Below are 22,665 nucleotides of genomic sequence, written 5' to 3'. Positions count from 1 at the left end.
CTGTCTGTCTGTCTATCTCTATATTTATATCTGTATATTTGTACATCAAGTGGTCACACTACCTGCAGAGGCTAGAAGAGGATGCCAGATTGTGAGCCACCATGTGGTGCTGAGAATAGAGTCTAAGTCCTCTGAAAGAACAAACTATACTTTTATCCACTGAGCCATGTTTCTAGCCCCAATATCTTAATTATAGAATTTGGGGGATTGGGATAGGACCATCCATCGGTCACCTCTTTTGTGACTGTCACACAATACACTTGGAATGTTTCTTAGACTTCTGGGAGTCAAGTTCCCCGTTCGTGTGTTATTTCCCTTGGATTAAAAAGTCTCAGAAAAAAACTCTACATACATTCTACAATTACATGAATCTAAATATAAGCCATTTTGGCAAAAGCCTAATGAACTTTTTGAATGGAACTCATTTGACATTGACAAGGTAAATAGAACTATTGAAGTTGCCATGAGAAAGAAGAGGGCTAAAAGTTAACACCCACACATACACACAAACACACACACAATATACACACATACACACACAATACACACATACACACAACAATAATGATAATAATACCCCTTCATACTTATAAGTACTGTAAATTGATTGTATTTAGTTTTTAGTACAATATCATGCTGGTTGTTATTAATTATAAACTTGGAAAATGTATAATCACCTGATACGAGTCTTAATGAGTGACTATCAAGAGGAGACTGCCCTTTGGGCACATCTGTAGAGGGATGCCCTTTAATTAATGTTTGATGTGCAAAGACATAACCCACTGTGGACAGCACCATTCCCTAGATTTGAGTGCTTGGCTGTGGAGAAGGTGAGCTGAATAGTAAGCGGGTATGGACTCATTCTCTCTCTGCTCTTGACCATGGATGTGACTAACTCCTTTAAGTTCCTGCCATGGCTTCTTCCCTATGGAGAAGGACTATAAGATGGAGCCACAAGCTAAATATATCCTTTCTTCTTACAGTTGTGCTGCTGAAGTGTTTCCACAGCAACAAAAGCAGCATGAGGATAATATATATTTCCACTTCCTGTGAAACTTACCAAGCCTCTTCTGGAGGATGGTATGACCTTGTGGCACTCCACCCACAAACAGTCCAGTGTAGCCTCCTGTCATGGAGCTTCCATTCAGAGAAGAAGAGGAGCCTGTGGGAGAGGAAATGAGAATTACAGCTTCCTCAGGGGCGTCTTCAGAGTGAAACTCATCACGGATCTTTAGTACCCAGATCTCCTGCATCTGCTATACCTTCTTCTTCCCACATAGGCAGCTGCTGTAAGCCTGCATCTCATCAGCAGCCTCTCTCTGTCTGCTACTGACATGGCCTCCTTATCAGACCCTAACATGTAACATAAAGTGTTCTGATACCCCTAGGGCCTGTTGCCCACCATTTCCTCCATCCTGGCTTGATGTCTATTTTTTGTTTTGTTTTGTTTTGTTTTAACACAAACATACACCTTTCTTTCTAGATATTTTCATGGTTCCTTCCTTGGCCCTTAATTTCTCTGCTCAAATGTTATAAGGAAGTCCTTACCCAATAGTCCTGAATCAAATTTAACACTCCTCCCAATGCACAGACCTTTCACATGAATGGCCTCATGCCAATCAGCTATGAGTCTCTGGGGTCTGGACTAGTGACTATAAGAAGCTGTTCCCAGAAGGCTCCTCAACATCCTTAGAGGGTAAATTAGGCTGAGTTTCCCCTTGAGTTAAAGTCTCATCAACACAGACAAACCTACCTCTCCCATTTTTACATTCCCATAACTTGCTATGACTTTATACTTTTATTTATTATCTCCTGGAACCACCTCCATGTACACTACAGCCACTACAAAGCTCTGTTTACTCTTTGCTGTCTGAGCACCTAGAACAATAGTGGAATATAGTAGGAGCTCATTAAAATCAGTCATAGCCTAAATGAATCCATGAAAACCTATATCTTTGGATGAAAATGGAAGACAGAGTCAGCTGGGAAGAAAACCACAGTCAAATGCAAGCACTGGGTATATGGTCTTGCCTACCCACTGAAGGAACTGGGAGGTGTCAGTTACATTTCTGAGTCTTGTTTTTTCACATCTTTGTGCATAGATCTTGCTTTCCTTGCTTGCCTTCTGGAGTCAAAAGGGAACATCGATCGGGCAATCAAGAGCCCCTGCATGGTGTGAAGAATACACAAAGTACAGCATGGCTGATGATGGCTTCATTTTCATCTCTGCTTTACTGGAGTCCTACCTGGACAAGGAGCTGATGGCTAGAGTTTACCAGTGGGAAAGTCAAGACCAACTAAGAGACATCTCACAGGGATTAGTGTGAAACTGAATAGAAAAATCAATGTGAAATTCACACATGTACATGCACACATGTGTACACATGTGTACACACACATACACACAAATGTGCAAGCATACACACACACACACATGTGTACACGCATGCACATGAACTCACACACCCATACATGCATGCACACGCGCACACAGCCCTTACCTGTGTACTGTCCATCAAGAGTAATCTGGCCAAAAGCCTGATGTCTGACTGCTATGATTTCATGCCACTCTCCATCCCTGTATCCTTGACTAGGATCATCAGTTGGGGTAACTTCCACTAGTGTTCCCTTGAGAGAATGAATGAGTGAATGAATCAATCAATCAATCAATGTCACATTCAGATGTCACTGACACACATAGATGTTTTGAACCAGTTCATAGAAATCAGCATTATGATCCCAACACAATGCAGCCACTCTTCCAGATACTTGACATACAAGTTGCCATTTTCTAATCACCTGTGGTGTGCATCTGAAAACCGTGATGACCAAATAAGAACAGAAGGCTCCAGACCAGTCTCTCTTACAAAGGCACTTGTATTTTGGGTATCTATGCCCACATTTTATTGTTCATGGAAAATTGTAAAGAGGAAGAGAAGAATTTAAAACTGAGAAAAGTAGCGAAAATGTATTCTAAGGATAAACAAACATCTGGAAAATTAGCTTTCTTTTCATGAATAATTTCTTAATGTGCACTGAAAGAGGGGCTGGGAGATGACCCATGTTAAAATGAGTAATTTTTTATTAAACTTAGGTGTTGAGTTAAGTTTGGTATTCATTACTTTGTAGTGTAAAAATGTAACATTTATAGTTCTGGTAGGATCATAATAACACAGTGGAAAATGAGTTCTTGAGTATGATGACAGTGAATGGCAGATACCAAGAGGAAAGATCAACAAAATAGGCAAGGACAAGGGAGCAGAGAAGAGAGAGAACAGACAGACTAGCACAGGAGAGCCATAGGCAAATCAGAGTCCACATAAGAAATTCCATCCATATTAGCCAACATTTACTACCATGACAAAGAAAACAGATCCCTCCAAACCTAAGGAAGATAAATTTAATTTCAAGGTTGATTTACTGACAAAAATCAAATGCAAACTTGTTGCAAGTTCTTAGACACTGCAAGTAAGATTGGTTTAAATAGTATATATTTTTAAAAATAATCTTGAATCGGCTGAAGAGCTTGGGTTAAGAGCTTAACTGGCTGCTCTTGCCGAGGACCTGGGTTTGATTTCCAGCACACATGGAACTTGGAACCATCTGGAGCTCCAGTCTGTGGGATTCTGCACCCTCTTCCGGCCTCTTCAGTTACTGCACACACAGGGTAACCATACTCATGAAGGCAAACACCGACTCATAAAATACAAATAATTTTTTTTAATTACCTAGAATGTTCCATCAAATACTAACAATTTTAGTCAACTGTTCCTAAGAGAAAAAGCCTGTAATTCTCTAATGTAATAGATTTACATGGCCAGTCACAAGGCATGAACCATAGTTTCCTACTTAAAATACTTGTTTATATCTCCCTAAAGATAGGCTATGTCCATTCTATACATTTAATTAACCTTTGTTAAGCCTCATAGTATACTTGGCAACACACATGATATAGAGAAACTTATGCTACAAAGATAAAAAAAAAAAGCCAACAACAACAGCAACAAAACCAACAAAAAGAAGCTTTCAATTTCCCACAGTACAAGTAGTTCCTTCTTACATGGACAATACCCCCAACTTATATAGACAACCTGGGCAGCAAGGCACACGACCATTTCCAAAGTTATCTCTAGCCCTAGACTCTTTTCCTGTCTCAGTTTTTCTACCTATTCTTTTATTTTCTTCAACTCTATTTCGACATTTTAATATTTTACAAACACACATTTCATTATCGTAGTTTAATAATTAAAACCAGAACTGGTGTCGTGCCCAATTAATGTGCCCTGGTACTATGCCCATTAGTTTTTCCATTAGTGAATTCAACAATACTAATGGGATTACTAGCATGGGATGCTAATTGGGTGTGACATAAGAAACTGGCTTACTTCTGAGCATACCCTTGCTAATGATGAAATTAATGAGCATTTTATTAAACGCTGTCTCATCAAAGTGTACTTAGTTAGCGTTAAAATTGTTACAAACGGTTCTGCATCTTAAAGATCAGGTGTCTGAGGCAGAGGCTCTGCACATTGTGTTTGGCAATAATCTGAAGCAAGGGAGAGTTCTTGCCATCAGAAATCATATTGTTCAGTTGCAAATCCACTGAGGTATCCTGCAGCAGGGTGGGTCAAACTTGCTTCAAGTCTTAGAGGAGCTTTGCAAGGCGTTCATTGATGAGGATGCCAGCATCCCCATCATAATAATTCTACAATTGGATCTAGGGTTGTGCATAGGAAATACTGGGCATGGCAATTACAGTCTTCTCAGAATTATTTTAAAGTTTTATTTTCAAAGGTTCCTTGTCTGTGAAAAATAGAATGTTCAGTGTATTTTCCGTGAACGCCAATGAGTTCAGAATAAACTAAGGGACAAATTAGGTTAAAGCTGGGCAGTAAAAATCACCTCATCAAGTCTCTGCAAAACTGACGTAGCCAAGCAAAGGACTAGAACACTGTAGCTTTTAGTGACTCGGTGGAACTCTAGAAATTAGGGCTGTAATTCATCTCTCATTTTGATCTCTTTTTAAGCTTTATTTTTATTATTTTAAAGTGTGTGTACTTGTGTGTTTGTGCGTGCACGTGTGCATGTGTATTCTTAGCTGCATGCAGAGGCCAGGGCATCAGGTCTCCCTGGAACTGGAGTTTACAGATGGTTGTGAGTTATCAGAGGTGGTGCTGGGATAGAACTCAGGTCCTCTGTAAGAGCAGTGTGTGCTCTTAACTGGTGAACCCTCTCTCCCATTCCCTCGATTTTACCCCTTAACAACTGTTCCCATCATTCAGTTCCTGAGATACACATTTCCAGTTTCAACTCTAAGAATCTCCTTTCTTCTCCCTACATATTCACCCAGTGGAGCTACCAGACACTCGGAGGAGGAGCCTGGTGGGTTTTAGCTGTATGGCCTCCCTCTGTGGAGGTTTTACAGCTAGCTGTTCAAGCAACTCAGCTCTCAGGGTTATTAAGACATTTTAAAACTTGAAACATTCGAGAGAAGATGAAGTTATTTTGAAATCGGGTTGTAGAGAGTGACGTTAAACTACCTAGAAAATGTCCCTTTTCCAAATTCAAAATGAAATTCCTGTGAATGGATTCAGGAAGCATCAGTTAAAGGTCTCTATCACAACTTACTTTGGGACAAGTCAAAGCATCCAATAAGCAAAGTAAAATCACCGAGCACTAACATGTCACTACAGGATCATGAAAGTCAGACATTTCATCTCAGAAAAGAGGTGATCGGATTTAGCTATGGTACAGTTTTAGTCCCAGAGATCTAACATTTAACCAGATAACCTGTCAGAGGTGCTTAGCCTGCATCTACATTTTCTAAGGATTGGGCTAGGGATAAAGCAGTGACATTTGAATAAGGAAAACACATTAAGCATATAATTACCATTGCAGTGGGAACAATACAGAGGCCACTAGGCAACCTTGTCTTAATTTACAGAGAAAAGGAAAATAATGACTTACAGCGATGCTTAAAGTGCTTAAAACACACGTAATTATAATGTCAATATCAGGTGCACAAAACAAATGCATCTCCACTTCTTCAAATGTGAGTTATCATCTCTCACATCGCATACGAATCCATCTTCAGTTTCTTATCCCAAAGTCAGAACAAACAAGTGGAGACTGTTGAGATTTTTCTCTATTTGGCACTTTAAATAATTGTCTAAAAATAAGCCTGGTCTTCATTATGCAGTTGGCAGACATGTCCAGTTAACCTGCATTAGCTGTGAATTCCTTAGAGGTGGGTGAGGGTACAGCCCCTGCTGGCTGGCGCTCGCTGCCTCATGGGCTGCCTCCTGGCCCAGGAGCATTTAGTATAATATATCTGATTATATCTTCTCAAATACACCCGAGGCAAGCCTGCTCAACCAATTCCTCACCTTTTCAAAGGTAAGTGAATTGTCAGTGTGCTGAAAACAGACAGCTTTTGCCTCGTGTGGACTGATTATTATTCTAGACAGAAATGTGCTTACCCAGCATCGCAGAGCCCTCCTTTCTCCACCTGGCTTCCTACTTTTACTATCCTGGTTTTCTTAGTATTTGGCCAGTATCTGCCAACTCAGTGGACACTTAGGATGAAGCTGTATGGGGCAGAGAGGGGTGGGCGAGCTGAGAAGCTGGGCCAAGAGAGCAGAAGGGATGGGAAGTGGTCAAAAACAGTTCCACTGTGACTTGAGCCAGCCTGTCTATCTGATGGGACTCCAGAGAGCGTCCTTGCAGTACTGTCAGGATCATGAGACTCATGTGGCTGAGTGAGGAGTGGCATTGTTTGGTCCCTTCATCCTCTGCAGTCTTCAAGGACCCCAGAGTTTTGAAAGAGCAAGACTCACATCAAAGGAGATGGGGTGTTAGCATTCAGATCTGGAGTCAGTTTTCATCCTCCTAATGCTTTGCCTCAGATGTTTAAGGGTGTGGGTGTGTCCATGCATGCATTATATTACAAAAGGTATTCTGAGAAGGTCATTTGTAGTTCCTGGGACTGTGGGCTGTCACATTTTCATGTTTGTGACACAGAGCCGAATCACAGAGGCCAATTCAAGTTATCTCTTTTTCTAAGTTTTCTGTGTGTGTGTCTGGGCATGTGCACATGTGTGTTGCATACATGTGCTTATGTGAGTATGTATGTGTGTGCATGTGTACATGTAAGCCTAATTTCAGAGGATGATTTGAGTTCTCTTTTTTCTAAGTTTTTGGGGTGTGTGTGTATGTGTGTGTGTGTACATGTGCATGTGATGTTGCATATATGTGCTTATGTGAGTATGTGTGTGCATGTGCACATGTGTGTTGCATATACGTGCTTGTGTGAGTACACACATGTGTGTGCAGGTGCACATGTGGATGCCATAGGTCAAAGTACAGTATCATCCTCCTTAATTACCCTCTACCTTCTGTTTTGGGACAGGGTCTCTCACTGAACCTGGCATGCAGAGATTGTGCTAGGCTGGCTGATGCAAGTGTAGGGGTCACTGGTCTCCCAGAGGCTCCCACCATAATAGCTTTTGATGTGTGTGCTGGGGATCCAAGCTCAGGCCCTGAATTTGCACAGCAAGCACTTTAACTCTCTGAACTATCCTCTTTATCCTGTAAGTTCCTAACCAAATTGTACAGGAAATACAACCAAAACTGCACTCAACATGGCTTCTATCCCGTGGATAAGACAGTTGCTCTAACTTAGGATGGTGCTGGCATTTGACTGAAGTGGTGGCTTCAAGGATGAAATGTCATCCCTAAAGAGGGCCTCTCTGCCCACGTTAGAGCCTCTGGGGTAAGTGCTGAAATAGTCAAAGCTTTGTTCCCTCTGGCTGCTCAGATATCCCCAGATAAGAAAGTGCAGTGCAGAGCCAGGTGTCTGCTCCTCACTAACGCTGACATTCTTCTTCCTGCATCTGCTGCTCGATTTCGCTGCTTTCCTCTGATTTTTGTGGATTTTTACGTTACCTTTGGTTCCTTCATCCAGCATGTTTATCTGTGTATTTTCTGAAAACTTTTATTTAATGTTCATTCTTTTATCTTATGGAAAATTGACATCAGTATGATGGAATTCCTAACCACTTCCTCTGCTAAGCAGGAGCATCTCAAACAGCCTTCTGTTCAGTCCTCTAGTCTCCTACAGCTAATTGTATTTGTTGATTATTTTCATTTTGCTTTGCTTTGGTCTTAATTTCCCCCTTGGTCTAATGCTCTTTCATAACCAAGATGGTTTCTGCCTGTAAAACCCATCAGTTATGTGCTCTCTGGACACTCGGGGTTAAGACAATGGCGGAGAGCTTTATCCTTTATCCTGGCTTCTCTTTGAGGTATCTTAGGTGTTTTTCGCCTTCCGTTCATATGCTTTACTGACAGTCCTCTTCCATACAGTACTGAGACCATCATTTGTCCTAAGTTTCTGAATATTCAGAAGCATACTTGTTTGTTGATGAAGAGAAGCGCCGGAGGAATGCTAAACCATCCTGGAAACAGCTTGGTGCTTGCTTCATCTTTCCTTTTGAGAGCCAGCATCTCAAAATACCTCTGCTGACTTTGAACTCTTGGTAATTCTCCTGCCTCAGTCTCTCCCCAAGTTACAGGAGTGCCTCCCTGGCTTTAGACCTAGGCTGCATGGGTTTAAAACCTGCCACTTAGTAACTAGGACACAGTGGGTGAAATGTACTTGTGGCTCAGAATGCTCACCTGGGAAATGGGGTGGAAGGGAGTCCACCTCATTGATGTGTCCATGATTGGGTTCAGACATGCAGAACTCTGGGTAGAGAAAATGGGCTGAATCCTAGCTGGGATTTGCTAGGGTTTTTCAATGAGTTTATAAGAGGCCCTTTATCAACACAGATATTTTAAAATGTTATATTATTTTTATCTCACTCCTCCTTTTCTTCCTGTTCTGGAACTTTCTCCAACTTTATGCTTCACCAATGTAAGCCTCAAAAATACCTCCTCTAATTAATCTCCTTATAGTGTTCAAAGGAAAAAAAAATAATGTTTTCAGCTCTGTAACTGAACCAACTTTAGTGTGCATATTTCTTTCTACAGAGACCATCTGCCTTGCCTTCCACGGCAGCTGCAGCTTCCCTGTCTCTTTGGCGATTGGGTTTGCTGGGGATGCTATTTATCTGTTTAGTTTCTCTCAGCATCCAATAAGAAGCTGTAGTTTTAGCAGGGGTGGGGCATCCAGTGGTCCTTGTCACAAAGGTCATCTAATTCCCAAGCTCAGGACCTATCAGGCCACTTCGAGGACAGCATGAAGCAACCTTTATTGGCATGTCTTCTGTTTTCAGCTTCACTAAGCAGGAAAGTCCCACCTGCCTCTCGAGCCTGGCAGGATCCTGAGACAGACTTGATCCAAAAGGTACTGGCTACCTCTCAATACTTAGGTCATGGGGTGTCCAAGCCTAGGTTCTTTCCACAAGGGTATGGGGTGTCTATGCCCTGGTTCTTCCTGAAAAGTCATAGGGTGTCTGAGTTCCATTTCTCCCCAGAAGTTCAATGGCTATCTGAGCCCCGGTTCTCTCTGGAAGCTCCCTGAGTGTTCAAGCTCGAGTTCTTGCCCCAGGTCACTAGGTTTCCAGATTGCAAGAATCTGAGGTCCTCCACCTCAGCTCTTAGTCTAGGATCCTAAGAATACCTTGGACACAGTGTGGGGAAGCCCAACCAGTTTTGAAATATCACATAAAATATTTATTTAGAAGTGTTCATAACTTCAGTCACAGGTTTTAGAGAGAAGACGTAAACTAATGAGAGCCAATGGTCTTCTTCCTCACTAATCACTCACAGGCTGGATGGGCTCCCTAAGGTCTAACGGCCACTAAGACCTTCCTGTGGAGACTGACCGCGCTGACCGAGGCTTCCACTTTATGCTCATGTGATCTCAAACACCTCTTTCTAAATATTCACAGAACATTTTAAATGAATCACTTCATTATTTTTAGGTTGAACTTCCGGGGAGAACTGGGGCTCAGATACCCTGCGTAGACACTCCATATTCTTGCAGGAAGAACTCAGGCTTGGACACCCTGTATTAAACCTTAAAAATGTCCACATCTGAAACATGAAGTTAAACAGTACTGAACTATCACTTCAACATTTGCTAGCTAAATAATTAACTACTTAAGTAAAATACTAAAGGGTGAAAGGAAGGGAAGAGAGAACAACACAGGCTGAGAGAAAACAAAGTCATCATTTATTCTCTGAAGAAAAAGAAAATATGTTCAGATTTATTTTAAATCATTTGTTTATTTATTCTTGTGTCAAGGTCTCACCCTGTAGCCTAGGTTGGCTTGGAATTCACTATGTACCAAGGCTGGCCTCTAACGCACAGTAGTCCTTGAGACCCAGCCTCTTGAAGGACAGCATCCAGGCACACATTTTGCACACATTATACACTGCAGCTATACATTTTGAACTATCATAAAGTGGCACACTAATTTTAACCACGTAGCTTCCTTGAATATTTGTGGTTGGGAGAGAGCTCTGCTATTTGGACTGTGGGAAGTCATTTCCTTTTTTTGTAATTTTCATTTTCTTCATTGCTAGGATGCAGACCCCCTTGGGGTCACATATCAAATATTTATGTTCTGATTCTTAACAGTGGCAAAATTACAATTAGGAAGTAGCCATGAAATAATTTTACTGTTGGGGTCACCGCATCATGAGGGGCTGTATTAAAGGGTCAGAAGGTTGAGAAACTCTGCTGTAGGTAAGCAGAATGTCCTCTGGAAGCCCGGGGTGTCTCAGGTGAGGACTTTTTTATGAGCATCTGTACACTTACCTTAGTACCTAGCATCCACAGGACAGTCTCAAAAATGCCAACCATCATGGCTAGTAATTTACCTGGGAATTGTAAAGAAAGTAAGGACGGCCATTCTTCAACTGAAGGGTGAAATACTCTTCCTGGTCGCCAGGGGGCAGTGCCAGGAGAATCAGCCCTTCAGGCACCCTTGTCCGGAAGCTGGCCTTGATTCCTAGAGATGTAAATGGTATCAGTTAGTCGGGGGTGCCACTTCTTTGACTCTTTCTGATAAATGTACATTTACTTTCATTATTATTTATGATGGAGTGAATACAGTCAGGAAATTATATACAGCAGTGTGTTGGGATGGTCCTATTCGATGGATTTAAATATATTCCTGGTAAGGCTAAGAAGAACTTGGAAGTTCTGGTACCTGTTATGGTAATCCTGTCAATCAATATAAAATGAAGTTTAAATGTGTCTAAAAATCTTGTCCACCTGAAAAGTCATACTGCCAGCCTGCAAACACTGGCTACCTAATCATATCAATTTGAAAATACTATCAGAAGGTCCTAAAAATAAATGAGTTTTGATGTAAATGAAAACCTCTAGAGGATATTGTTTAAATACTATGAAAATGAAAAATAAATTTAACAATAGATGCTAAAACAGAAAGCTATGGATGAGCTGGCGCGTCGGAACTAAGTGATTGAGCCAGCCAATGGTGGGAGCTTTTAGACTCTCAGCCAGTTCTCCTTTCTCAGAAATTGATCTGCAATATTCCTATTACATGCACTGCTAGGTCCCAGCTCCAGTCTTGGGATCACACCTACACAGGACATATGTGGAGACCTTCCTGTTGAGAGAGCATTTCACTTAAGGTTCAGGAACTAGTAACGACATCTAACTGTCACAGTCGGCTCTGATACGTCCCATTGTAAAATTAGCAGAGCAAGAATAAAGAGATCAACAGCATACCTGAAAATCAAACAAAAGCTAAAACACAATAATAAATAATGAGTGAATTCTGATTCCAGCAGTAATACACAATAGACCAGGATTATCAACACTTAAAAAAAAAATCTCCTTATAGGCTGGACTAATAACTGAAGGACCCAAATAGGGTGGGGCTAGCTTCATTCTGTTGCTATGACATATATTAAACACCATGGCCAAAAGCAATTTAGAGGAGGGCATTTGTTTCAATTTACAGGTTTTAATCCTTCACCAAGGGAAGTCAAGGTAGGAATTCGAGCAGGAGCAGGGGCCTAGAACAGAATTAATGAAGGAGCTAGCTGTTTGCTGGCTTACCCCTGGGCTCTTTAGTGATTAGCTGTCTTATACAGGCCAGGACCCCCTGCCTAGGGATTGGTGCCACCCACAGTGAGCTGGGTCCTCTGACATCCATTAACCATCAAAGTAATCTTGTCCATCATCTCCAGATAATGTCCACTAGCCAGTCTGATCTGGTAAATCTATCAATTGAGACACACTTCTCAGATGACTCTACATACTCTAGGCTGTGTCAAGCTGACAGGGACTGAGCTTTGGTTCAGTTTAACGATCTCAGCCATCCTGTCCGCTCCACCTTCCCATTCTATCCTTTAACATTGTGCACAGGTGTATTTCATAACTACATTGAGATTCTAGGTGAGGAGAAGGGAGATGAGAGGCTCAGCCTGACCATTAGTTTTTGATATTTCCCTCTCAAATACTATGGTGGAAATTCCAAGCTAAGTAGCTCAAGGGCATTGAATAAAAATAGCTCTAATTCAAGAAAGGAAGGCTGCACTGGCTCTCTCCTAATGGGCAGAATGGCATCTCCGCACCAGGAGACAGAAGCCAGGGAGTGAGGAAGGGAAGAGAGAAGCAGCCATTCAATCTCAGGACACTGTTGTCCACTGTAACTTAAGAAATCTGGTGAAAGAAAAAAAATACCCAAGGATTATGGGAATACTTAAATAGTTAAGATGCATTTGGGGATATTTTAATTATTACACACCATTCAATGAGTGTACAAAGGCATGTGTTTCCCCCCAAACATTAAATGTGCAAGCCTTCTAGAACAAAGAAATGTGTTTTAGACCAATAAATAGGTAAATCTGTACAGAGAGGTAAGGTTCTCACATGAAGGGAATATGTAAGGCAAGGAAGACAACTTGATTTGAAGTCATCAGCCACATCTCTCTCAATCTTGACATCTTTTTCCTCCATGTTGCCAAGATAAACAGAAAGTGAGTTTCTTTCTCCGAGACTCTAGTAGGAAACTGAAATCTTACAATTCTATTGAAACATGTTCTTAACAGTTAGATTACTGTGGCTATGCAGATAGACAAATCCTAGCATTTGAACCAAATGCTTACTTTGTGTAATCAATTATTTAAATGAACTAAACTCACAAACAAATATATGTAAATATAAACATAATAACAGTTTGATGGATGGGTGAAATAAGGAAAACGTTATTGAATTTACAATGAGATAGAATGGTTAAATGCACAATTATTCAAGATAATTAACACCCTCTTTTTCCCAATGGAAGTCACTTATTTACAGATTCCCAAGTGCTGACTTGGGCTTATCCATGTGACTTACACCGGCCAAAGGAATGAATGCAGATCTGAAGTCGCTTGTGAGGACAGAGGGTTTGACTGCAGCTGGGTTACAGGGCATCTCCTCCTTTCCCTGCACTCTGCCTTACAAATGTGTTTCCACCTCTGGTCCAAGAGGAAGAAAACTTGTGGATCACCGCCAGACAAGCCATCCTAACAGCTTTATTGTAGACAGCCGTGTGAAGCTACAGTACTGACTCAAATAGGCAGCAGAGTGAATAGCAGCTTTCCACTTCATAAAGTGGAGATCTGCACTGTCTCAAGGCAAGAAATGAGGTAAATTTCAACATCAGTATTTACAGGAGAGAAATGATAGAGCGCTTGCATTGTCTCCAAGTGCACACATTCACTTGGGAAATAAACTTAAGAAACCAAATTTCAGTGGCCACTGCTCTAGGCTAGCAGGACAAGTGTCAGCAAATATGCCCAGTGATTATGTATACACAGATATATTTGATTGGATTAATATATAATATGTTTTATATACATATACACACACAGTATAACAAGAAGAAAATATATGAAATAATACACAGTATTATAATACTAGACAAATGTCAAATTCATAAACAAGTAGATGGCATATAAATTCTAGCTCTAATGAGGCTAACGCTTCACTTATCTGAGGATACAAGGACAGGTGTTTAGAGTGCATTGCGAATTATATTGCTAAAGGAACGTGATAACACTAAGTTCTCCTCAAGGGTCCATGGCCTCACCAAACACAAGCATCAGCAAAGCACAGTCAGCACGAAGGAGAGAATATCTACAAGGCCCCATTTGTACAAACCCAGAGCCAGGCAAAGGTGACATCTATGATTTGAGAGGCTGGAAACCAGGATTTTCTGAGACTCGTGGAGGACTGAGCCTGAGCCTCTGGAGGCCAAGTGCACGTCTTTTCTATCTGAGTACTGAATGTCAGGGCTGTTGTGTGGATCAGTCTATTCCATGCTCATTTCCCTGCCTTTCTATATACTATAATAGAAAGTCTAACCAACACCAAACGCTGAATCATTTTGTAAGTTCATATCCTACAATAGCTGCAGAAATAGATAGTTCCCATCTGCATGCATTTTTTGGTGGGAATGTCTGTTGGCCCCACACTCTGAAAATGGATTATTTCAGAACATGATAATTTGATGTCGTTTTGTCTAATTTTTATATTATTAGTGATGACAAAAGTTCAAATGTATTCATCATCAATATTGATTTTTTTTCTGAAATTGTATATGAATGGCCATTTGGCATACTATCTAAGAATCAGTTCCATGTGTGTGTTATCATGTGCTGCAAAGGACTCCCCCCTTTCTCCTCAATTGTGACAATCTCTCTCCTGGCTGGTTTCCTTTGTTTTTGTGACTCCATCATTCACATCCACACACATTCACACTAACACAGCACATGCATACACTCACACAGCATACATATGCATTTACACACATGCATATTCATACTCACTCACACAGTGCATATATATATATATACACACACACAGTATACTATATATACATATATATATATATATGTATATGTATATATGTATACATATCCCCCCCCCAATATTTAACAAAATATTGGTAGAGTGATCTCACCAAAAGATAATTCCAGTCCCATCACTGCCTCTTCCTCCTACTGGCCCAGGCTCCTCGCCTTACTCTCTAGGCTCCATTGTACCTCTCACTTCCTGTTATATATCTTTTCTTTCTCCAGTCTATCTAGCTCATGGGACTATAATTGTTATTTTTCAGAGACACACAGTTTACTATCTCATGCTTCACTCTGTTTTTTCAGATACCCTGTTCCCCATGACTGCTCTAACCACTGTGATCCACAGCCTCTGCCTTCCTGACTGCTCTAACTACTATGGTCCCTGCCCTCTGCCTCCATCCTTCCCTTCTCCTTCTCTGGCTGAGGCTCTGCCTTCATCATTCATTACTCCTCCTCCACAGCTTCACCCCTTAAAAGGTAACCACCGATTCATTTCTTAGTTCACGACAAGAGACTTCTCGAATTGCTTCGCTTCTTTGTCATATTTCACTGTTTTACAGCCACTGTCAGCCTCAGCAGTTTGAACGTTCGTAGCAATCCGGGCTTGGCATTTCCAGGAGAGACCAATGAGGGTCAGATGGATTAGGTAAAAGAATCTTAGTCTGCTTTTTAATGTGCATTTCTAGAGTGAATGCTGCGTTTGAGCTCCTCTCATAGAATGGCATCTCAATGGGATGGAGCTTCACCGTGTTTTGAGATACGTTGCATCTTAGTCAGTGTTCTGCTGCTGTGAAGAGAAGCCATGACCATAGCAGCTCTTATGAAGGAAAACATTTCATTAGGGCTGGCTTACAGTTTCAGAGGTTGACTTTGTTGTTGCCATGGGAGGGAGCAGGGCAGCATGCCGACTGACATGGTAACTAAGAGTTCTACAATGGAATCCAAGGCAGTAGGAAGAGAGCAAGAGTCAAGGGGCCTATCTTGAGCTTCTGAAACCTCAAAGCCTGCCCCTAGTGACACACTTTCTCCAGTAAGGCCACACCTCCTAATCCTAAGTAGTGCCACTTCCTGACGACTAAGCATCCAGACATTTGGTGTATGTGCTTGGCTGAGGAGCCAATGGGGCGGAGCTACCATCTGTGGGATTATGACTGAACGCCTCTAAGTCAGAATCCCACCCAGGCGGAACGATACGGCAGCGCCGAAGGAGCCTCGGTTGGCACCGGATATCTGGGTCCCCGTCCGTCCCAGGAGCCCATGGGATCACCACAAAGATTGTTTGCTCTTAATTATTGATTTTTAAGTATTCTTTCTATTCAAAGGATTTGATCTCCTTGACTGTTGCAGACTATAGCCACTTAACACTGTATCCATCTGTCTGTCTATCTGTCCGTCCGTCTGTCTGTCTATCTAGTCAGACAGCATGAGTTTTAGCTAGATTATTGTTTTCCTCTGACTATTTTAAAATGTCCTCAGAAATCATCAGACACCGGGGGAACTTTGTTTTATTTACTTCTGCATCCTTAACACCTTGAATAGTGGCTGGCACAAAAGAGAGTCCTCAAAAATATTTGCTAAATAAATGTTTAACCTTGGGGAAATTTCTATTTTTAGCATGCTAACACGTTGTCCCCAGTCAGTCTCTGTGCTTGGATTTTGTTCCACAGACACAGCTTTGTTAGTAGTAGAACATTTTTTGTCTCATAATATTTCTTATATATGACAATTTTTTCTTCCTCTCAGTTCTTGAGTGGACAAGAATTCATCTTCTCCGCAAGACTGTCCTGAACTGGATGGTCAAGGCTAGATTATATAATATTACCCCAACTCTTTCACTTTTTGTATTCACATAACATTAAATAATTTCTGCTTTTCTTTTGATAAACAAAAGCCTGTGTGTTGAAGTTCAGATCTTTTCAGCTGTGTTCCTGTTGAGATGAATGTATATACATTATATATACACACACACACACACATATATATATGTATATATATATGTATATATATATATATTGTGCATGTATTGAAGTTATTTTACTATAAACATGTTATTTAGAATAGGGTTTTTGTGGTTCTCTGTGATGGTTTGTATATGCTTGGCCCAGTGAGTGGCACTACTAGAAGGTGTAGCCATGATTAGAGTAGGTGTGTCAGTGTGGGTGTGGGCTTTATTACCCTCCTCCTAGCTACCTGGAACTCAGTATTCTGCTAGTAGCCTTCAAATGAAGATGTAGAACTCTCAGCTCTTCCTGCACCATGCCTTCCTGGATGCTGCCATGTTCCTACCTTGATGATAATGGACTGAACCTCTGAATTTGTAAGCCTGCCCCAATCAAATATTGTCCTTATAAGAGTTGCCGTAGTCATGGTGTCTGTTCACAGTAGTAAAACTCTAAGACATTCTCCTTTTGAGATACTTATATATTCCTTTTAAACACTATATCTCACTTCTGTCTTCTTCAGAACACACCAATAGTGACACTGAGAAACCTGATTTATTGTTGTGACTTGGGAAAAACAGACATAGTTTCTGACCCAGTAAGAGGGATGATGACAGCTGACCTTGCTGATCACTGTTTTGTTATTACATAACTCTTTGAATTTTCTTCCTTATTTTTGTGCCTGTTTCTTGAGTTACTGTTTTGTGAAATCAAGGCAGAACAAAACATGAATGTAAGGATATATAAAGCATTCAAAAGGTTATGGTGAAAAGAGAGAGAAGGGCGAGCTAGGTAGTCTGAAGGACAAGAAGCCTTTTAGGCAAAGGGACAAACATAAGGACAGAGGATTCCCTGCAGTGACAGTCATCAGTGCACACATGATTATCAAGAGCAATTCCAGAGCTCTAAAACATCACCAGGAGCCATGGAAAATAGTTCAGATGTCTGAGAACAATGCTAGCCTAATTATAATAGAAAAACTATAAGCAATATGATAGAATTTTAGATAATGTCACATTATAGATGAATAGATATACTGAGAAATAGAGATAGATTGCTATCCATACATGTTTACATATCTACTCATACATTGATATATGTACATGTATTCTAATATTCACCTACATTTGCATTAAATATCAACATAGAAATGGCCATATCAATATAGATATGTATCAATTTCTTGCTCTCCAGGTTACTTTCCAAGGTTTCTATGTACTTACTGATATAAAGTCAAGATTTCACAAGACTTGACTATATAATTTAAAGGATCACATTTATAATTAGAATGTTTTTGCTAATATCTTACAGTTACAGAGTTTCAACAACCTTGCATAGATGATGCATAAACCCAATTCAAATCATCTTAACAGGTACACATACTTCATTCGTTATACAATAGACTCTACTTTTAAATTGTTGTGGGAATCTGTTTTGTCTAAGATTGGGCTGTAGTAATTTAAACATGAACCAAATGATTGAGTTTGTTATTTTCTTCATTGTTGTGATCAAATGCCTGACAAGACACAACTTAAAGAAGGATAGTTCACCTACAGTTTGAAGAGCTACATCCCATCGTGGTTTGGAAGGCATGATATCAGGAAGGTAGCTGGCCACAGTTCATGCCCAGTCAGGAAGTAGGAAGTAGACTAGAAGTAAGGTGGGGTAAAACATAAAGACCCAGCCCAGTGACATACTTCTTTCCACAGTGCTCTACTTAGTAAAGGGTCTACAACCTTTTAGAGCAACTCCACCATTTAGGGACCACGTGTTCTAACACATGAGTCTGTGGGTGTGGTCAAACATTCAATTCTCAATGCTATTTAACTTTGACACAATTTAACGGAAAGGTGAATTGTCATCTATCCAATCTATCTCCTGGGTTTTCTGGGACAAGCTACCCAGCATACATCTTGGTTCCTTAAAGTATCTGCCTTAATTGTTTATTATCAATATTTTAACAAGTGACTCTAGCAAACGTAGTGGTTAAGCTTAGGTTAAAGAAAAATTTTAGCTACAGAAACATCCATCTTTAAGTAAGATGGGGTTTTATTGTTAGTAAGAAGTTGAAAGCTTTCTGATACATATCTCTAAAGTTTATTAGATCTATTATTGTTTTCTAGCTTAGTGAATATCCATGTGTATATATATATGTACATAATTATGCAGAAATAAACAATACTTTAAAAATTTTAAAATATATATATATATATATATATAGATTCATGCCAAATAAGTGAGAGTTCAAGAATATTTGCCAACATAGTAAATATAATAGACATGGAGAAATGTCTCATATTCCTTTTATAAAACAAGCATTGTCAAAAAGTCATCAAATTCCACTAACTTGCAGCTGCAGTATGTTGCCTTAGGTTTTTCAAAACCTACTTTAATAAGGTTTCTTAAACACTTCAATCTTCCTTCTAGGCCACTCATCAAAGGTAGGGGAGAAAGATGGTTAATAGGGCAAGGAGGATGTGGACCTCTTTAGAAGTATGGGATCTCAAGCAGCCATCTCAATATGAAGCCACTTCTGACCCCTTTGGAGCTAAAATCCCAGAAATGGAGTTAAGATGTATGCATTCTTTCTCCAATCTACTGTTAACTTTCTCTGTACTCAGAACTTCTTCAGACTGGAACAAGACACTTTGAAGGCAAGGGGATGATTAATAAGGAATATTGCCACAGTCCAGCCTCAGCAGGATTCAAAAACTTAAGGAGGGTGTGTAGAATAGGCCAAAGAACACCAGGAACAAGAAGTGCATGTCCTTTTGGGTCTGAGTTACCTCACTCAGGATATTTTCTAGTTCCATCCATTTGCCTGCAAAACTCAGGGTGTTCTCATTCTTAATAGCTGAGTAGTATTGCATTGTGTAAATCAACCACATTTTTTTGCATCCATTCTCCTGTTGTGGGACATCTTGGTTGTTTTCAGCTTCTGGCTATCACCAACAAGGCTGATATGAACATAATGGGACACATGCCCCTGTGGCATGGTAGGGGGCCTTTTGGGTATATTCCCAAGAGTAGTATTGCAATTTTCTGAGGAACCTCCAGATTGATTTCCAGAGTGGTTATACCAGTTTGCAATCCCACTAGCAATGGAGAAGTGTTCCTCTTTCTGCACATCCTTGCCAACATGTGTTGTCACCTGAGGTTTTGATCTTAGCCATTCTGATTGGTGTAAGGTGGAATCTCAGGATTGTTTTGATCTGCATTTCTCTGATCACTAAGGACATTGAACATTTCTTTAGGTGCTTCTTAGCCATTCAAGATTCTTTTGTTGTGAATTCTCACTTTAGTTCTATACCCCATTTTTTGATTGGGTTGTTTGAATTTCTGGTGGTTTGCTTTTTGAGCTCTTTATATATTTTGCATATTTGCCCTCTATCAGATGTGGTGTTGGCAGGATTAACATTGTGAAAATGGCAATTCTACCAAAGGCAATCTACAGATTCAATACACTCCCCATCAAAATACCAACATAATTCTTCAAAGATATGGAAAGAACAATTCTCAAATTCATCTGGAAAGGCAAAAAAACCGGAATAGCAAAACCAATTCTTAACAATAAAAGAACAGCTGGGGGAATCACAATCCCTGTCCTCAAGTTATACTACAGAGCAATAGTGATAAAAACTGCATTGTATTGGTACAGAAACAGACATGTTGATCAATGGAATAGAATTGAAGAGCCAGAAATAAATCCACACACTTGCACACACTTGATCTTTGACAAAGAAGCCAAAAATGTACAATGAAAAAAAGAAAGCATCTTCAATAAATGGTGCTGGTCTATATGTATGTAGAAAAATGATAATAGACTCATATTTGTCACCTTGCACAAAGCTCAAGTCCAAGTGGATCAAGGACCTCAACATAAAACCAGATACACTGAATCTAATAGAAGAGAAAGTGGGAAACAGCCTTGAACTCATTGACACAGGGGGAAATTTCTTAAATAGAGCTCCAATGGCTCACACTCTTAAGATCAAGAATTGATAAATGGGACCTCATGAAACAGAAAAGCTTCTGTAAGGCAAAAGACATAGCCACTAAGACAAACCAGCAACTTAGAGATTGGGAAAAAAATGTTCACTAGCTGCACATCTGATGCAGGTAGTTTTAATATAAAGTTCATTATACTAAATTACTAAATAAGGGGGAAGGGCCTTTTGCATGCCTTAATATGTTTGAGAAGATCTGAAGCACAGGGCAATCTTTTGTGTTCAACCTTCCGATGCATGGCTGCATACTATTTTCTCAATTAATATAGAATAATTTTATTAGTGTGTATGAGCCTAACGGTAATATAATATGAAACATAAATATCTACTTCAAAGGTGACTATAGTGAGAGACATATAATACATAACCTTGGCATAAATAGGGACAAATTCTTCATACATATGGCACAACTAATAATATGCATTAGTTTCAAAACAGAATTGTGTTATGGACTGGTCAAAGATTACTATAATAAAAAGGTGTTTTCCATGTTAAAATAATATTATTTAAAGTTGCTAAAAGGCTAACTAGATTTAGCTAAAAGGTTGAGTGCAAACTCACCTTTAATAAAGGCATGGACGAATAACCACACAAGTAAAAAACATATTTATGTCCTTAATTTTACAACTAATTGAAAAAAGAAACTCACCTGGATTCATATTTTCGCTCATTTTTTTCCTACCTAATTTGATACCTGTTTTTATTTTCTTTTTTTTCCCTCCCTGTAACACTCACCACTGGTAAAACAAACAGGACATTTTAGCTTTAATCTTCTTACTACATAACCCAAATAACTTCAGTCATGTTTGCATTAATGTTGCATTAATCATGTTGTTGCGTATTAATGAGTTTTCAGGCTATGCTAATTACTGTCATAGATTCTGCAGCAGCCCATTAAATATACAAATTACAGAATTAAAGAGCCAGAGCTCTTCATGATTAATCTCTAAATGGAGAAAAACTAATGATGTCTATACAAAGTTTCTCTCTACTTTTGGCTGAGTGAGCCCAATGAACAATCAATTAGACCGTGGGGGGAATCTGAAGCTATCTAACTACACAATTCCATGTCAGAGCTTTGTCTCTGCAGTCAGCACTGTTTTGTATTTCATAAGAATTTTACATTCATGTGTCGACTGTCCTCAATGTTGGTGGCAATGTTGTTCAACATTAGGCCTAATTTGAATACGACAAGTCTGTACCAAATCCACTGCACGAAGGCTCTGAAGTTCCCAAGGGCCTTTGTGCAAAAGCACTTTCATCTCAAGGAAATTGTCACAAGAGGACCTCAAGTAGAACTCTTATAACAAAAGGCCGGGCTTTTCTTAAGAACAAAACCATGACATTCAGTTGGACTCTGTGAAGTCTGTGTTTGTATCACTGAGTAAACTTGTTTTGTGTTGCAGATCGGAGCTGGAATGTGAAATGGACCTAGCATTTTATCAGGGTAGGTAGGTTGTATGGTCACCCAGCCACAGGCTCAGGGAGAGTGCCATTCTAAATTATGTGGTGTTTAAAATGTAGTAAGAATTCAAGAGATGGGCGGTGCCTCTAGAGAGTGGGAAGGGACACTACTGGAAAGCTGCACTAAAACACAGGAGCAACAGTAGGGGAGTGTGGTTTGTATAAGCCTGCATGTGTCTGCACTAGACCTCAAAAGTCCAAGGGTGAGAGGCCAGATAGGTGGCTCAACAGTTAAGAGCACTTAGCATGTGGGTGGCTATTTTTAGTTGTCAATTTGTCTATATGGAATTAAAGCCAAAGGAGCTTGGTACTCCTGTGAGAGATTTTTAAAGAGAAGACCCAGAGGCCAGGAGATGCTCCCTAAACCTGAACCACATCTTCTGGAAACCTACATAAAAGGCATGGAGGGCGCAGCTTTTGCTCTTTAC

General features: G+C 40.1%; 1 protein-coding gene across 1 annotated transcript in view; it reads right to left on the bottom strand.

Annotated features, from left to right (window-relative positions):
- Positions 1-22,665, bottom strand: part of Ush2a (usherin) — a 680,823-nt gene that overhangs the window by 417,161 nt on the left and 240,997 nt on the right. Inside the window, exons 21-23 of the mRNA XM_085835345.1 lie at positions 10,828-10,958; positions 2,502-2,628; positions 1,061-1,162 (exon numbers count right to left, since the gene is read on the bottom strand). Of these exons, the coding sequence (XP_085691471.1) occupies positions 1,061-1,162; positions 2,502-2,628; positions 10,828-10,958 (360 nt within the window). The remainder of the gene's footprint in view (positions 1-1,060; positions 1,163-2,501; positions 2,629-10,827; positions 10,959-22,665) is intronic.

Source organism: Mus caroli, unplaced genomic scaffold (genome assembly GCF_978045245.1).
Source record: "Mus caroli unplaced genomic scaffold, Mus_caroli_1 scaffold_1, whole genome shotgun sequence".
In the NCBI taxonomy this organism is placed as follows: Eukaryota; Metazoa; Chordata; class Mammalia; order Rodentia; family Muridae; genus Mus; species Mus caroli.
The sequence above is the reverse complement of the archived record's forward strand: the minus strand, read 5'-3'. Positions and strand labels throughout refer to the sequence as shown.